Below are 19,111 nucleotides of genomic sequence, written 5' to 3'. Positions count from 1 at the left end.
AAGAGATTGACAGCGTTAATGGAAAGGATCGCCCCCGGAATTACGAATTAATTGAATTGGCTCGAGCAACGCGACGCGCGCGTGAACGTAAAAGTAAATTAAATAGTAATAGCGATTGAAGGATGTTAGGTGGTCGATTCGTGGGCGAGAATCTTCAAGATCTTCTAGAACGTGCTCTGTCAACAAAGCTCCGAGAATACACTTTACATAAGATTTATAAAAAGAAAAAAAATGGTGTATTAATATCGATATATTAGAATTAATTAATAATCTATATGATTAACGTATAATAGAAAAAAGAAGCAGAAAACGATCAGGTCGTGCAACAAAGAAATAAATTCTATCAAAAATGTTTCGTAACGTGCAAGTACGAAAAGCTTATTATATTACGTCCTTGATCATCTTAATCGTATAGTGCTTATCGACTAAACACCGCCGACTTAAATATACGAGGATTAAAACAATGAAGTTATAATATGCTCCTTACTTTTCATCCAATTCTCGCTCTCTCCCTTTCTCTCCCACTCTTTCTCTCTTACAATTTTCAGTACAAAATTTATATTTCTTCCATATCTCTCGCGGCCTTAATAATTAGTATAAAAGGACTTAGTACTATGTATCACGAGCGCCGAGCAACTTCGAAGCAAATAGAGTTTACGATCAAGTTTAATTTGAATCTCCGCTGGGAGCTTCATCTTCCCACACACGAATTTCAACGCGTTTTCCCGATTCGAACAGGACGTTGACGCAAAGGACGCAATTTAATAGAATTTAGTCGAGCTTCGACTTTGCACAGTAAATGAATTAAAATGATCCGATCTTGAAACAAGTTGCTATACTTTCAAGTTCAAGTACAACAAAGGACCCTGCCCTAAATTTCGACTTATATTTCGCAGCCTCTTAAATAAATATACAGACAATCATTAATACCATGATTCCATTTTCTACATTAGATCTATGCGTATAAATTAAAAAAAGGGGGGGGAGAATAGCATAGATATGTCACAAATCTAAAAAGCTCCCGTATGGTAAAATTTAATTAATATACGTAACTTAATAACAGATCTAAATGGTAGGCCTTAAGTAATCTTAATTTTTAAAAGGACGCGTCACTTGCACGTAGCTTATATAAATCCTTAATAGATAAATCATCTTACGGGCTATTTACGAATCATCGTTCGGTACGAAACGATCAAAAAGTGACAACTATAAAAGGAATTTTCCTTAATAATGTATCAAAACGTGGACATGAATTCAGGCATAGGGAAACAAAGAGGATGATGGCCACGTTTGGAAACGTTCTCATCGAAATCTACCACCTTACACCATTTCTTTCTTTTTTTTTTCATTCCTCCATTACAGCGCCGCCAACCTCCCTCTTTTCCATTTTCCTAAATTTTGCTGTTTTTTTTTCCTTTTTTATATTAAGAACCTAAAGGCTTGATTTGTCTTTGGTAGGCTGTTTTTGCTATTTCTTAGCGCCTATAAGGGTGATAATTCGTGTGCTGGGTCAAGGAAAACCGTTGGGGACCTGGGGCTGCGTCTCCGTTCGGAATGAAGGTCGGACTTCCACTTTCAGTATTTTTGAACTTTGGGATCGGGGTGTTGTCTGCGGGAAATAAAGGAGGAAATTAGGTAGTGCGGGCCGTCCCGAACACGCCCTTCGCTAGGCGTAAAAGTGTAAATTTAGAATGACGTGTCTGCGCGGCGACACCAATGCAAATTTCCATGATTTACACTGTGATAGTGAAAAGTACCTCTGTTTTCATATGCTTAGAAAACATGGAATTTAACTTAACTTAAAAGAAACTTATATATTGATACGGATGAGAGATACTAAAGGGGCAAGTTACTTAATTATGAATGAAAAATATTACATAGATATAAAAGTAAAGTAATTCATCGTTAGAGATTGTCAACTAAAATCTGATGAGAAAATAAATAATTGGCCCCTAAAGTATCGACAAAGACAGGATATACCTCGAACCTGAGTATCTTTAAATATCCTGGTTTTGCAGTAAAATATAAGAGAGTATACTTGATATATTTTTAATCTAGTGAATACATTTATTAAGCTCAGTTTCGAGATGTAATGAACTGATACGTTGGGACGCGCATAAAACACTGCACCAATGAAAAGCTCGTCTCCATCGTTTCTTTACTTATGTCAATGATATAAAAAAAAAAGAAAAGGAATTTAAAAAATATTCTTTAAAATAGTGGACCACCTCTGTAATTCCGTCCTATACAACAAAATCATTTACGTTTGCGTTCGAATCGTACCGGATAAAAAGAAAATTTTAGTTTGTACAAAAAAAAAAGTTGAATTAGGACCGAAGAGGAACCAGCAACCGAAATTCGCGTGGAACTTTCACAAACGAAATGATTTCGGAAAACGGAAGTTGTTGCTAAGAGCTAATTGCAAAACAGAAGCGACAAAAAGAAAGTAGAAGGAACTAGTTTAGAATGACAATTCTATTTTAACAACTGTTTGAGCGAATGACGGAAAGGCGTGGCTACCGAAACAATTAGGCGAAAAAGGAACTTTCACGTGCACTCGCATGCTCGCTTTCATTCGCGCGCTCATTCATTCGCAAAATATTTTCTAATTTTATTTAGAGTTGCATACATTCCTCTTACGTAATTAATTCACGGTTATTAAAGAACGGGAATAGATAATGTAATGATAACAATATCAAACTGTGCAGTGTTTTAAGTCTCTCAACCTTTTGGATAAAATAAAAGTTCTAAGATTAACCACTTAATAATACGAAAAACAGATGACTTTAAAACGAAGGAAGAGATTGTTTGGATTCGATTGACAAAATTCATTTGTTTTTTTTTCATCAATATCATTTTCTATTTAATCATCCTCATAATCTATACCAGTATGTACTTTACGAATAATGATCCACTCTTTTTCTTCTATATTATTATCATAATAATTATCAGCATATCAACTTATCATCAGTATATCATATATATATATATTCATATATTTTTATATATAATTATATATATCATCATTATAATCGTTATATTAATATTATTAATATAATATCTTAAGTATCAATAATCAATTAATCCACTAGAAACACCGTTAAGTATATTAATATATATATAATATATATATATTTATTTATTTATTTATATTTATATATATATGTGTATGTGTGTATTTAATGAATAATAATAATAGTAGTAATAATGACAATAATCAATAATAATTAATAATAATCATAATAATAGTAGTAGTTACAATATAGTAATAGTAGTAGCAGTAGTAGTAATAGTAATAGTACGGTAGCAATAGTAGTGGTACTGTTTTTATGTGTCATTTTGGGAGTGAGGAGAGCAGGTAGAAGTGAAACGTTACACAATTATAAAAGGATATATTCATTGAGTGAAAATAAAGCAGAAATCGGCAATTCACAAATAGAGATTGTGCCCTCCCCAATTGGACCTGCCTGACAACACTTTTGATATCGTAATTTAAACCTTTCTTAATGAATCTCCTTCTATGGTTGACCGTTTCTCGTCTTATTTTGACAGCACACGGAAAATATTAAACACCAAACTCGGAGAATTTTCTTTCTTTCTTCCCTCTTGAATGAAAATATTCATGCACACATGATCATGCACACTTTTCGATGCTCTGACGATTTTCCGCTCTATGTCATTATCAACCATGTTCGTGTTACCTTTTCTATCGTTCGTCTTTCCTCGTTTTATCCGTTCCCTCACTCCACCCCAATCCTATCGGACAAATAGCAAGATTTACGCAGCTGATTTTTTACTTCCTCTCTCATATCGTTACCAAATCACACACGTGACAAGGGATGTTGTGTTATATATGTATGTGTTTCTTTGTTTCAGCTTCACGTGTGTGAGATTTGTTCCATCAACATTGTGTGTAACTATCAAATCTATGTACCTCCATCGATCCAAGGACCTACACGCAACATTCGTGCCCTATTCTTTGCCAATCACTCCCTCATTCTTATCAGATTAACTAATGTCGCTAAAATTAGATAACGATCGTTAATCCGCTATTAAGCTACTCTTCGAAATTTTCGTTAGTCTCTGTCCCTTTCTCCTTTCCCTTGGTCACCGTGTGTCGCGTATTTTACATACACTATCATAGAACGAAATTTAGAATTCACGACCAAATCAAGTGACAAACAACCGTACCCTAATAAGAAACGATCCTGATGGGATGAGGAGGAAAACAATCACCTCTGTGTTCAGCTCGTCTTCGATTTATCTGGAAAGTTTCGTAATGCTGGATCTAATTATTGGAAAAAGTTTCTGATGAAAATTTCAGGTGGTTAGGGAGGTTTTTCTTCTCTTGATACGATTTGGAAATATTGCGTCGGCACTTTCATCACATCGTCGCGTTTTAAGCACTAACGGTTTAGCTATGATTCTTTTAATGCAAGTACTTCCTATGCACTATATACGTAATGCAGCTTAATAAACTTTTACATTGTCTCGCGTGTTTTTATCTTTTTATTTTAATGTTTTTTTTTCTTTACTTATCAAAGATTTGGCAAACCTTAAACCTGGTTCGGCACCAAACGGTGCCACTTGTACATCGCGTACAAACTATGTTCTTTGTATTACTAGAAATCTTGGCGGCACTGTGTGTCTCTGTCGTTTGAACGTCGAAAATTTATCTCTACACGCTCTCCTCTCGCCACTTCCACGCTGATCCCATTCGCACCTGTTTGCCTTTCTCTCCCTCTCGTGTCCATGAAACTTTCCAACAATCGTTTCCTCTATGTCACTAGATTCTCTCTTCTGCAGTCACCAGCGATTCATGCTCGTTTTATGATTTTCTTTCTCTAAACTTAATTTCGTCGGCTCTCGATTCATTCCTCGTACTATATACCGCAATATCCACCCGTCTCTCATTCGTCAACATTCGTCACTCTCTGTTCTTGTAATCATTTTTATTATCTCCCCTCCTCATCCAATTAACCAATTAACCAGCAACTTAACAACGCTCTCAGTCTCTCTCTCCCTGACCTTTCGTACACCCGTTTATTACAATTTGCTTTCTAACAAAAAAATTAAAATTACAACGACTAATTAACGACTTAGATACGCGATTTTTCCTTTTCACTTAAGAGTTACGGAACAATTATGATTCTCACGAGAACACAATGGTTGGCATTTGTTTGTTTCATTAAAAATATCTTCGTTTCGCTCTCTATTTTAATACTTCCCTAAGCAACGGTTTTCTCTTATGTCAAGTTTATACGCTTTAATTAATTAATTAGATAATTAATGGATACCTTAAGTATTGATCCTACGCTTTGCCTCATCCCCATAAAAGCACGGCCTGGAAAAGTATTCGCGACCTCAGCCAAAAAGGCCCAACCGTATAAAAACGGGGGAGGTTTGGGAGAAAATTCTACGTAATATTGTGTGTATGTATGTGTGTTTAAGTCAAAAGTGAGCTTCGTTTTTCTCTCTCGTTTTCTCTCATCTTTCTGCGTTTAAGGTACTCTGAGGATAATCATTAATTTATAATACATTTGTACACAACTTATCCCTTAATCAATAATTATATCGATTTACCTACAACGTTGTCCGGATTCCCTCATGCACTCTCACGTCTATACATATACGCTCGATTCACACAATTCTCACTTTCTCCGCCGAGTGTCGACCTTTCTTCCTTCTCTTTTTCTTTTTTTTCTTTTATTTTTTACGATTACTAGAATCGTACGACTAACGTACGCTTTTAAGACACGTTCTAAGAGCCTGCCGTTTTATCGAAACGCTACGTAAACGTTCGAAAGCAGCATCGAAGTATAACAAAGCAACAGCAAGATAGCGACAGGATACAAACGTGGCAAACGAAAAATTCTACGACTGAAAAGTGAAGGAAAAGAAAAAAAGAATTAAGGAGAGGAATCGGTAAATGTTCTTGTCCAACGACGGTAAAACGGAAAGATAAAACAAACGTTATCTGTTCTTCTCCCTTAGGACTATAACACGATTCCCTATCGCTCGAATATACCGGTTCCCACTTCCCCTGGTAGCACTTTTGGTGTACTTTCGAGTATTTATTGATCAACCCCCCTCCCCGTAAAATTCTATTTCATTATTTACTTATCTTATTTTCGATTCGCTCTTAACCAGCTACAACTTTTTGTCTTATCGTCATTTTATTTTTCCTTATTTTCTCGTTAAATCGATTCGTACAATCTATCCTTAGGCAGAGGTAAAGTTTTCATGTAATCATTTATCGTGTAAACTAGACCGTTAAACGTTAGATAGCCTTTAACTATTATTTAATATAATAAACATGATAGTCGATAATAACCTTAAAAACGGCGTCCACTTTTAATTAATACTTCGAGGATTTTGTGTCCGCGGGGCCTGATCGTCAGCACCTCGTGCGTTAAATATAATAATTCTCTGTTTAAATTCACTTACTACCCTTATTTATCTAACTACCCGTTTACGTTAGCTGCAGCCTGTTTTCATACTCATCTTATTTTTCACTTTTTCTTTTACATCTTTCTTCCTTTGTCCACACTTTTCCACTTTCTTAAAATGATTCGTCCCCGTTCGTTCATTCACATTCTTTCGCAAAACACCAATCAAATTGCGTCTCATTCTCGCTTTAACTCGTTCACCCTGCATCTCGCGATATCTCGTTCTCCACCATTTTTACTCTCCATGCCATACAATCTCACTGTCGAATGATTTAATCAACCGCTCATTCCCTCGTTTTCTCCTCTTCTGATATAAACTTAAGCTACGCTGAAACGCACTCGAGAAGCTGTAGATATAGGCATTTATTCAAGAAAATAGTAAAGCCATTGTAATTTGTGATAATTAATTAATTACAATAGAAAATAATAACAACAACAGTATGGTTCCTTGTTTATGTGTTACTAGTCGTAAATAGTAAATAGTTTCATAAATCGTAGCAGTACTTTGACACTTCTTTTACCTTTAATAGTTTCATCGACGTCCCTCCCCCTTTTGTTTCACGTTTAATAATCCTAAGCCTAAAGTGACACGGCAATATTTCCAAATCGACGTATCGTTCGCAGGAGAAAAAGCAGAGGCGCTTCCTTTCAGCTCGAATAATTAACACTGATTTACAATTTTTTTTTTTCATCTTTTCGTTCTTCGTTCTTCCCCTTCTTCCTCTTATCATCTTTTTTCTTTATACGAACCCTCGCCTCCTTTTTCGATATTCATCTCTGAGAATCTCAGATTGAAGAATTTTTCGTTAACCTACGCGAAAAAAGGGTCCTCTCTTTGCTTAAGCTGTTGTCCTTTTAAAGGGCAGTGGTCGTTGGACGTATTTTGCTCAGCGAAAAAGTACCGTAATGATTAAATAAGCAAAGAGTATGGTCTTTTAAACGCGAAAATTAAGACTTACCATAGGAATCGTTTTTTACGATACAACATATCTTTACTTTTACTTTTTACAATTTGTTTCATCTAAGATATTCTTTTATTTATTATGTTTTTGTTATTTTTTTGTTATTTTTCGTTTTGTCCGAGAGCGTCAGTCTTATTAGGACCGTTTCAGAGGACTCGACATTCTTGGAATGAGCAAAGTCAATTTCATTCGTTTCAGCCTGCTTATGTTCGAAGCTAGTTGTACTCGGATACTTTTCAGTCGGGACTCAAACGTAATTAGCAACTATCATCGAATAACTAATTTCCATCGTTAAAATCAACATCTTAGCAAATAAAATTATGGAATCTTAAACACGTGCTACGATAGACAGAGTTATCGAAAATTCGTTCCAACCACCAGCCGGCCCTGATTTATTCTCTCGTTAATATTTGTTTGTTTTCCTTAAGTTATAATTATACACGGAAACTTCTATTTATCTTCGCGATTTCTCTTTTTCTACGTACGTACGTACACACGTATATTGATAGATACACATCGAAATATTAAATATTACTCGTTAAAGTACAAACAGTTAATTCTATGGTAAAATGATTAGTGCATGCGCATACAAGACTCGTAAAAACTTCGTGTTTTTCGTGTCGTAAAAACACATTGTGTTTATCGAATCTCGTTTTATACCGTCGTTTATGTCGATTTTATAGTTGAACGGTATACAGGTATATGCATACTTGTCTCTAATAAGGGTAACGTGGTCTTCTAATTAAGTTCAAGCAAAGTACGCTTGTGTGTACAAATTCTTCAACATCCTATTATATTCTGTATCTTTTTCGTGACTTGTTCAAGTTCAGTGAACTATGCCTACGCTTAAAAAACGGAAAAATGTCCTCCGTTGTCGTCACATTTACTGTTTCGAGCACATCGAATATCATAGAAATTCTGGTCGCATGACGGTCACGTTTGTCGCGGCGGCACTCGTCATTACGAATGCTAAATGCAAGGGTGAACTTATTCCGACACGAATTCAGCTGATAGAAAGATACGTATCTGCGTATCCAACTAGAGAACGGTTGCTTGTTTAATTCGACAATAAACCATTACGTTAAATCCCTTAATTAATTAATCAATTAATCGATTAATATCAGTAATAACAATCTAACAAGTTTTGTATCTTTCTGATCTGGACGTACCGTCTAAGTATATTAACCAGTAGATTTCTATACGAAGAGTAAAAGTACCGTTTTTTTTTTTTTTTGTTTATCTGCATTTTAAGGCTTCGTTCATGATTCTTTCTTATCGAAAAATTCTACTCTCCACCCCTTCCCCCTAGTCATACATAATCCCCGCATTCTACACCCAACTTTTTAATCCATTCGATTCATTCGTTTTTTTTACGTTGTACTTCTGCCCGATCACGATATCCCTAGGAATTAATTACGTATTATAATTAACTAGTACTTAATCGAAAAACGTTTCTTTCGGGTCCCGAATTGCTTAGAGGCTGACTTACTTAAAATTGAACGGTCTAATCGTGAGCTACCATAGCATCTCTCTTCGCCGGTTCTGCAAATAATGCGTGAAAATCAAGGCGAGAGTAATAACTATTCTTAACCGCTTAGAGAGTTTCAGTCTGAAACGTCGAGATTTCTTCTTTTTTTAACCCGTAACATCGATCTCTCGGACTTGGCTGTTATTTTGAGAAAATATAAAGAGAAAATGGGAAAGAAAACTAACCTATCGTTACGATTATATACGTGATCTGAGAGACTGACGTTAAGCGTTAATTTATGGACTGAACAAACGTTCGACTGTACAAAATTTCTACAGGCTACTCGATTATTTCTTTTGATTTATCTAGTAACTCACGATCGCGGAAGTATCATAGAAAGAGGCGTTGAATGAATGCGGACGTGCCTGTCTCTGTGTGTCTGCGTGAATATGCTTAACTATAGTGTGAAAAATCTTGTAACACGTTAAATCCTTAGCGGTTAGTAATTTACATCTTTAGTGGAATAATACCATTTAATTGTATGTAACACGTAACGTAATGGTCGACGAAAATCGACGGCCTGGCTGCCTGCGATATCAGCTAACGAGCGAAGGACTTATTACGAAAGGACCGACACGTTTAGGAACTCCAGGAATAAAAAAGAAGCAGCTGACGCCTCGTTGAAAATCACGGTTCATTAGTTACAATGAGGTATATGTTATTCGACAAATCCTTAAGAACGATTAAAAAACATCTGAGTATCCCTCTTGCGTTCCATTCTCGTTTGTTTCTTTTTTCATTATCTCTAAAAGTATTCTAAAAAGATGATGCCTGCGAGTAAATTGTATCCAAACGGTAGTTAAATTACAGAAATTGCTAGCAGCTTTTATTCTGATACCAAAAAATCTCATTCTCTCACTCTTTCTCTCCCTCCCTTTCTCTCGGTTTGTCCTCTTTTTATCATTTTATTTTCACAAAAAAAAAAAAAGAGAAATTTACGGATCATTCCACTGTCTGCTAACAATTCGACCTATTAACATGATTTATAACTACTCTTATCTTTCAACTTATCACGTCGTTTCGGAAAGTAAATGGTACACGTTCAGACGAACGTGACGATCATACGAATCGGACGAGAATGTAAATGTGACGACCAACAAGATGCATATCTGATCTTTATATTTTTATATAGTCGACCTTATGAACTTTTGTTGCTAGATACGACCATTAGTTATTGATATTGTATTGTAGTTTTAACACATAAAATCATGTAACCCTGACGAAAAAGGACAATAGAGCAAGAAAACTAGGAAACAGTTAGATTAAAATATGAAAAGAGGAAAAGCAATATTTGCAAAAGTGAATAGCGATAATCTTAGTTGTGAGGAAAGTAGAAGAGTAATAATAGCATTAGCAACAACTACTACTTAAGTAAATAACTACTATGGAGTGACAGTAATGACAATAATAAAAGTAGCAGCAATTGAAAAATAGCGAATCGTAATAACAAACCCACACACCTCTCTATATATTTATGTAGTATTTACCCAATTTTCTTTGTCGACTTCTGTGCTAAGCATGCGAAATTAATGACTCCCACATGTTTCATAGACAATGTTGCGCATGTATACATACACATATATACGATGTTTTCAAGCACTATACATTTGAATGTGAATTGTTATCGTGTCTCGTTTGCACAACAAAAACAAATCGAATAATACGACTCGACTGAATAACTCACCACCCAACTTGACATTATCGATCGAACCATGCGTACACCACCGTTAAATATCGTTTAGGAAGATAAAGACTACGTTCAGTCTCCAAGAAATAGTTGAGTTATCGAATTAATTAAAGCTAAAACTATCGTTAACGCGGCAATGCGTAAATCGATTAAACGTATCTGTACAGAAAAAAAAGAAAGATAAGAATATTTGTTTTTATCGAGACGTAATACATGCGTCGAAAAAAATGTGTATGTTTTGAATGCAATTTACTACCCTTTCCTTCCTACTTAATTAAAGACTAATTAATTTACCCTCTGTCTCTCTCTCTCTCACACACAATCTTACACTTTTCTCACTCTCTCCCTACCGAACACGTTTCTTCTCTTCTTCTCATTCTCTCTCTCTCTCTCTCTCTCTCTCTCTCCGTCCATTACCTTCCCCTTTCGTTTTCTTTATTCACAACTAATTAAGACTAATAAGGTATTTGCTTATCTCATCTGTTCTTTTTTCGTTCCGTATTGCAATGTCTGAATATCAACCGTTAAATTTCCCTTTTTTTTCAATGAATTTTCCCACCCTCCCTCCATTCCTTTCTTTCTTTTTATACGGCCATTTTCCCTTGAGAGTAGAATCAAAACAAAAAAAGAAAAATAAAGCAGATCGAAGAAAATTGTAGTGTGTACAGAAGTGTATATATGTGGTATACATAGATGTTAATATGTCGACATTACGCGTGCACGAATGGCCGTGCATGCAAAATGTACATAACATTTTTAAAAAAGAAATACGTACGCCCCTATATCGATATATTTTGTCCTGCTTTTTTTAAAGATATACATTTACACGAGCAGACATACGAGTGCGTGTACATACATATATGTTGTAATGAATAATATATATATATATCATATATATGTATATATACATATATATTTGGAATATATATACATATATATAAAAAATTGTATATATACGTGTATATATACAGAATAGCACGTAAACATGTGTTCTCTCTCAACATCTCCGCTCTCTGTATTATGTGTAATAATAGTAATTAATAATAATAATCAATCATCGTTCATTAAATCGTTATTATCAGTAAACGCGCATAATATTATAATGTTCACCGCGACAAAAAATCTCTCTCTCTCTCGCTCTCTCTCTCTCAATCTGTAATATTTTTACTCCTCCTACATAATTATTCCTTTCCTTCCTCTCTCTCTTTATCCTGTCCTGTTTTCCTTTTTTTTTTTTACTTCTTTCGTCTCTCTTTCTTGATTCTACAACTCTAATTTCTTAGACTCTTCCTTAAGAGAATTCTTAAAGGTAGAGACAATGCGCTTTGGCCTGGTGTGTGTGTATATATATATATATATATATGTATGTATATATATATTTTTTTTTACTGCTACTGTGCTGATAATGGAGTGTTCGACTTCGTCTGGATTATGAATACACATATCCCGAAAACAGAAATTCACGTGCAATTTTTTCTAGCTAAGGAAACTTTTATTTAAAATTCTTGACAGCGTGTTATTTGTTTAACACGATTGAAAAGTCGGACACTCCATTCGGTACAGAGAGTTTTCTAGCCTAGGTCACTGGGAATGAGATGGACAGAAAGCGTGCGAGCGTAAAGATCCTTAAATGTATCCTTAAATCTGAGGTAAAACATGATGAACATGGATACGTATTACTTTTTCGCCGTTTCATAGTCACATCGGCTAGGCCGTTTACTTTTCTCGACTGGCAGCCGATGCGACCGTAATCTTATTAACATATATCATTTTCATTTAATCATATTTCCTTATTTTTCTTCGTCGTCGTTTCACATTTATCTATCGTTCCACTATAAATATTCTAATCGTTTGTCTCGTACAGGGGGGCACGATCTTACCAATATAATGCTAAAAGTTACAAGTATACAGGTCATGTTATTACAGTTAACAATTTCATTTATTATCGTTACAATCGTCATCGTCGACTTTATTTCATTTCTTTACGTTTATTTTATCTTATACTTCACACTAAAATATGATAAAAGTAGATCGATCGATTCTCGTTCGTTCAATGCGAGACAAAGCATTCCAAACTGTAGGAATTCCATTCACTAAAGCGGATAATCGTTTGTTTCATTTTTCTCCAGCGAAATAAAGATATATCAATTTCATTTTTCTCCCGTTTTCTTTATTGTTTAATTGTGTGTCTGCTTTTGTTTGTTGCTTTTTCTACTTTTCGTTTATGCTGAATTTTTCTTTTGCGGTTAGTGGTTCTCGAGTAACATTTCAGGAAGAAACAAGCCTTATTATTATTTAGTCGTTCCTATTCGATCGTTTCTCCAATCCGCTAATGCACTCACGGTTTCGTTAAGAATCTTTAGAAATGTTTTCCTCCCCCTTTTTTTTTCTTTTTCAAATTCTCTCCCTCCCAAAGCCCTTAGTCTCAGAATGTGAAGCATTTTAATGTAGTAGTGTGGAGTGGTGTGTGAACATGTGTGTCGATGAGTGTGTGTACACGTGTCGATTTTTCTTGCGCACACAACGTGTCGTTAAACGGTTCGCCTATACACCATCTATACGTCGATATAAAGTTTCTTTCTTTCACGCTTATAGCAGGGTACTTAACATAAACGTAGTACATTTAGAATTTTTCAATCTATCTGTCTCTCTCTTATTGTAAAACTTGAAGTGTTCTCAATTTTTTTGTTTTTCCTTTAATTTTCTATGTTTTCCCTTCGCTACTATACAGGTTTCTCTTTTTTATTATTATTATTATTATTATTAATTAGTTTCTTTTTTCGACAACAATTACGTCGTCCTAACAGGCGCGCAGAAAATCACTTTGCAGAATTAGAATTTAATACCTTAACTGCATCTACTGTAAACGTAATTTAGAATATTCACGGTGTGTACCAGTGTACTCGCGTGTCTCTAACAGTGTATGTACGTCTATATATGCATATACATATATGACACACATTCCGTTCCTTATTATTTAATTTTGTTCTATTTCGTGTTTTCCTTCCTCTCTGAAATCGCGTGTATTCTGCCTACGTTTTCGTGTAATACCGAAATCATTGCACTACCTGAACGCTACACCAATGACAACTTCCCCATTCTTCCCTTTCCTAGCTTTCTCTTATCGTTTCATTCGAACGCGATCAACTGAGTGTTAAACAAGTTTCAACTTTAATCGACGTTTCATTTGTTCTGTTCTCTGTTGCTTTTCTTTGTGCCTCACAATGATTAAGATACAATTGGCAACAGCTCGAAAAGTTACAAAATTCTGGGGCCGTTAACTGATCATGCAACGAAACCGATGATAGACAAGGAACAAGCTCAGGCAGTGGTTAACTTTCTTTTTGGTTATTACCTATCATCGATGGAATTTGTGCTTTGAATGATAGTTAAAAATGATTTCAACGTGAAAGTTAAAAATACATCGTCGTACGACCAACAGATCTTTCCCGAACGTTATTCCTTACAACTTGGAAAAATGCCCACGTAGTTTCGTGCCATTTTGATTCGTGGCAAATATATGTACTCTATTATCGAATTTCGACGTTGTTCTTTCTCGCCTACTAAGCCAACAAACAAGAGGGGGAAAAATGCGAATGTGTTAGAAGAATCAATTGAAATACAATAATAAGCGTGTAGAAATGCAATAGCCAATACGTCGTTGTGATACCAACTAATTACATTAATATCCATTAAAAGTACAAGATAAACTCATCGATAAAAACTGTTTCTTGTATAAATTACAATATGAATAGTAAGTTATTTAAGTATAACATTTAATTATAATGACCAGTCTTCAGTGAGCGGGACGTCAAGTATGTGTTAACGTTAAAAACAGACATGTAACGCCCCCGGAATTACAATATATTTATCGTATCTCATCTTTAAATATTGAATGCTTAACTCTTTTTCTTTTTTATTATTTAATTACCTTGCAAACTAAGTTCGTTACATTAAAAATATTGAATGCGTGCACTATCTAATTAAATTAAGGCAAACGGTGAATTAACTAAATATATTATATATCTTTAAGAAATTCCTCGCAAAAACAAAACAAGAAAAAAAATACATAAAAGAGACAATGATTAAACGAATTTATGAAATGCATGAACAAATGAATAAACATTATTTTATTATTTCAATACGCGAAAAAGACAGCAAGATTATTTAAATAGTAAATGATTCGGTAAAGTAGAGGGAAAATACTAAAACATGCAAAAGTATAAAAATTGTAAAAATTACACATCTAACATTGTTTATAAAGTTGAATTGTTTGTTTCTTTTACTCTCCCTGTTGGTAATGTCTTAAAAGTAACGAAGAATTAAATCTAGCTGTATGTGATCTTCTCCCCCCTCCCATTACTTAAACCTTAATGTACAATTATTACTTCTCTATATGAAATAAAAAGTGTTTCAGTCCTACGAATCAACAATAAATATTTTACAGCAAAAACCATGCTTTTCCGCATGACACCGCTCATAAAATGATTTAAAAAAAAAACATTTGAGAATGCTTCCTTCAAATACTGAGTTCAGTGCCTATTTATTTAACAAAAAAAGAATTAACAAAAAAAAAGAAAAAAAGGAAAGAACAAGAAGAGAAATGAGATACCAACCTAAAAAATATAAATACAATCATTTTCAAAGATTCTAATAGGAAGTGAAATCTTAGACAGGGAGAATATAAAAAAAAGTGATTGAAAAAGGTAGAAAATTAAAAGATAAAAGAGGAAAAAAGACAGTAACAACCCTGAGAGCAAGTCGTAATTCGTAAAAACGACGAAATTACGACAGATAGTAACAACAGCTAGAATCAAAGTATTTTTCCCTATTTGCTACCTATTACATTAATTAGATGCATTATTTCTGTATTGAAAAATACTAATAATATCGCGTTAAATATAAATATATTATCTGTTATAATTATTAATTGTCAATTATTCGAATAGTCCCGCTTTCTCGTCATCATTTTGTGTGTATTTTTTCAAATCCATTGCTACCACTTTCGCTTATTATCTCGATATTATACTTTTCCAGCGTACCCTAAAATATATGTATATACAAGTGCGGCAAGGCAGCCATTTAACTTTGTGTCATTATTTACTTTTTTTTCTCCCTCACATTTCCCATCCCTTCGTACTAGAGTAATTTAATCATCCCTCTGAGACTCGTTAATTATAATATAAATTAATTTACCTGGCTTACCGATTCCAGCAAACACATTAATTATATCCTTAATACATCTATAAATCAAATGTTATTATGATCACTTTCTCCTAACGCTTTGCATACACTTAAAAATCCTTTAAATTTATACGCTTTAACTTTATTTTAAAAATCGATAATAGTAAGAAATACAATAGTTAGTAGTAATAATTATAATCATAATCGATATACTAGTGGCTTTTTCATTTACGTTTCTTTATTATATTACTTTATAAAATAAGTTCTGAAAAAACAGCCGTAAAGATAAAAACTTTCTCTCTCTCTCTCTCTCGCTATTTAAATTTGCTGCTCTCACAGTCTCTCTCTCATCTTTCTCTCCCTCTCTCGCTCTCTGCCTCTCAAGTAGGTATTAAATAACGTATTATTTAGTACAACCACAAAGTCATCGCCCTTTCAATTTAACTTCTTTTTCATTATCTACTTTTAGCATCTTATTAATTTACTATTATTTGGATGTTCAATAACTTGTGGCCTCTGTTTAATTAGTTTACTTCTTTATGCGCGTAGAAGTGTACGTGTTACATGTGTATCTGTTGAGAGTACGGTTATGTTTTACGTGTTTCGTGTAATTACCATAATAATTAGTGTAAAAGGTGGTTTTCCTTTGATTGAGCTCCCTACTCGTCTTTTCTTGTCTTTAGTTTAGTCAGTAAATGTGTTATTGCGTTGATCCCAGAAGTTTCCACGAGTCGCGTTTGTTAATGCTTTCTCATCATCCCATCGACTTTTACATATCTGTTACTACGATGCTACGCGATACTGTTAATTAAACGTATCGAATCCGAAAATGGTAACGAGCACTTTAAATAGACAATGCGGAGGATAAGTACAGGAGTTAATTGATTTGAAAGTCGATCAATGACATATACAAAAAAAAAAAATTCGCACCGCTTATTACGAATTTGTGTATTACGAGAAATATGGCAAGGTGAAATAATAAAGAAAACAATGTAGAAACGAAGAAAAAGTGGTTAAAGTTACAACAATTTGACGAGAGAAAGAACAGATGCCATAAAGGGAAAGAAAAAGCTAAATCGTATTGAGATCAATAGTGAGGAAGCTTACGCAAATTGTTGATCCGTTATTAATTGTAACCTACTGATTATAGTGTGACCTCGTAAAAAATTTAAAATTACATTAGCGCAATACTTGCAATTCTTATTGACAAAGTAAGACACAACGCGACTCGCTCAGTAATAAACATGAGCATTTGAGAGCATTCTTCCGAAATATTCCTTGTTTAGAACTATGGTAAATCCTACAGAGTAAATACAATTAAGTCATATATTTAATCAGGTAGACTTTTCAGATCGACGCCCCCCGCCGAGTACACCGCACATATTACAAATACCCCTCCCTCCATCCAGTAGATATCATGATCTCTTTCATATCTAATCATCTAAAATTTAAACACTTATAAGCATCATCGTACAATATTTGTTAATTATCATAGACAGTAATAATAGCGTGTATAGTAGTGCAATCATAATGGTTGCAGTAGGAGCAGTCGCAACAGTAAATAGTGATAAATAGCTGTAAATAGTTCATAATGATAATAGTAGTATAATAGTAATAATTATCATAGAAGTAATAATAATAGTAACAATAATTGTAGTCTTAAAGGTGCCTAATAATTAACTATTATAAATCCGAGATAAAAAATAAACTAGTTTCCATGTTTGATGCAATATGACAGTACAGAAACGTGTCTAACGATTCAAAAGTTCTTATTATACAAATTTTCTTTTTTTTTAATCTTCATTAAAAAATTCGATATCTTTTTTTTCGTTTCCTTTCTCGTCCTCTTCCCTCCAAAAACAATCAACTTTTTTCAGATACATGGAAACGGAAAAGGACCAGATTTAGATTAAGAAAAGTCATAAGTGAAGAAGAATAAAAGAAAAAGGAACTAAACATCAATATGCCTAAGAGATACAATATGAAAATAACAAAACACACAAAAAAAAAAAAAAAAGGAAAAGAGAAAAAACATGCTTAAGGAAACTGCAGCCTGCTGTCAATAAAGTTATAGATATACATACATCATATTAAAAGGATCTATTTATTTTACACTATCTCTGTAGTTTAGATTATAAGTCAGCCTGTGTGAACACCTTACTTAATTATTTCATTAATTACTCCTTACGTTTTCATTTTCCTTCATTCCAGCATATCTGTTTTAATAAATACGAGATCGTGGAGGGACGGGTGTCTCAAATGTGTCAGTCATTCGATGACCTTGCACTGGAGACCGTAATATAGTATTTCTTTTATTTAATTATTCTTATTTTCAAATTACCGAAGTGTTCACTAAAAGTATCAAAAAGGTGAACGAGCATCGAAATTTGTGCCATCCACTGAGAAGAAATTTCTCAAAACGAAATTTCATCCATCCCCCGCTCAAATGCTGGTAAGTAATTAATGTTCAGCATTCCCTTATTCTTTACACTCGCTTTCGTTTTATTTGCTTTATTTTACTTATTCCATTCAATCTAACTCTTATAATACTTCTATGTTCCGCTTCCTACCCTCTATCCCAGTGCCATACAAAAATTTACTTGCACCATGGGTGTCCATTTACTCTTTGTCCTGGCATTTTGTTCGTCTTGCTTTTTTTGCTACTTATTCCTCTCTGTTTATCTGTTTTTAGTGTGTGGTTTCAATTGTTTCCACAGTACCTTTGAAACCCAATAAGATCATGGGCCGTTGTCGCGAGCGATCAATGAAATCAATATTTCTAGAACCTAATACCCTCTTTTCCTTGGCGGTTCCATTTTATTAAGTCGGGCAGATGTATTCTCCACTTTCCTTTATACGAATACCAGAAAAAGATATGTCAGAAAATTACTATCTTCCATCAAAATTATCGAGGGGACTGGAAAATACGACCGCTCGCGAACGACATACTGGCTTGATCGAGACATTCTTTGAATTAAACGATTTCTCGTAAATTCTCGAAAGAGTTTAAACAAGCGATAAATAAAACATTTCGCGTACGATATTTCGATAGAAAACATGATCGTGTAATTCGCAATAAATTCTAGAAAAAATAGTATAAAAGTCTCGAAAACTTTTTAAAATAATCCAACACCGTGACGCTCAAAATAAAATCTGTTGTTCGTATACCCATGAAATATAAATAGATCCAAAGAATGTCCCAAAATTCGAGCACAGATTCTCACGATCAATGCGCAATATTGTATGTTTTCGTGTTTCTCTAAAAATGTAATATGAAATAACCCACGAGCAAGGCCAAGCC

General features: G+C 34.1%; 1 protein-coding gene across 5 annotated transcripts in view; it reads right to left on the bottom strand.

Annotated features, from left to right (window-relative positions):
* LOC126872390 (heterogeneous nuclear ribonucleoprotein 27C-like) overlaps positions 1–19,111 on the bottom strand; it is a 30,676-nt gene that overhangs the window by 3,279 nt on the left and 8,286 nt on the right. The window contains exon 8 of one of the 5 annotated variants that reach the window (XM_050632289.1): positions 233–1,609. The exons of 3 other annotated variants lie outside the window; for them this stretch is intronic. In XM_050632289.1, the coding sequence (XP_050488246.1) occupies positions 1,476–1,609 (134 nt within the window). In that variant the 3' untranslated portion in view covers positions 233–1,475. Of the gene's footprint in view, positions 1–232; positions 1,610–7,495; positions 18,661–19,111 lie in introns of those variants that run through there. One more of the 5 variants, XM_050632290.1, reaches the window with a different exon arrangement.

Source organism: Bombus huntii, chromosome 13, assembly GCF_024542735.1.
Source record: "Bombus huntii isolate Logan2020A chromosome 13, iyBomHunt1.1, whole genome shotgun sequence".
NCBI lineage: Eukaryota > Metazoa > Arthropoda > Insecta > Hymenoptera > Apidae > Bombus > Bombus huntii.
The sequence above is the reverse complement of the archived record's forward strand: the minus strand, read 5'-3'. Positions and strand labels throughout refer to the sequence as shown.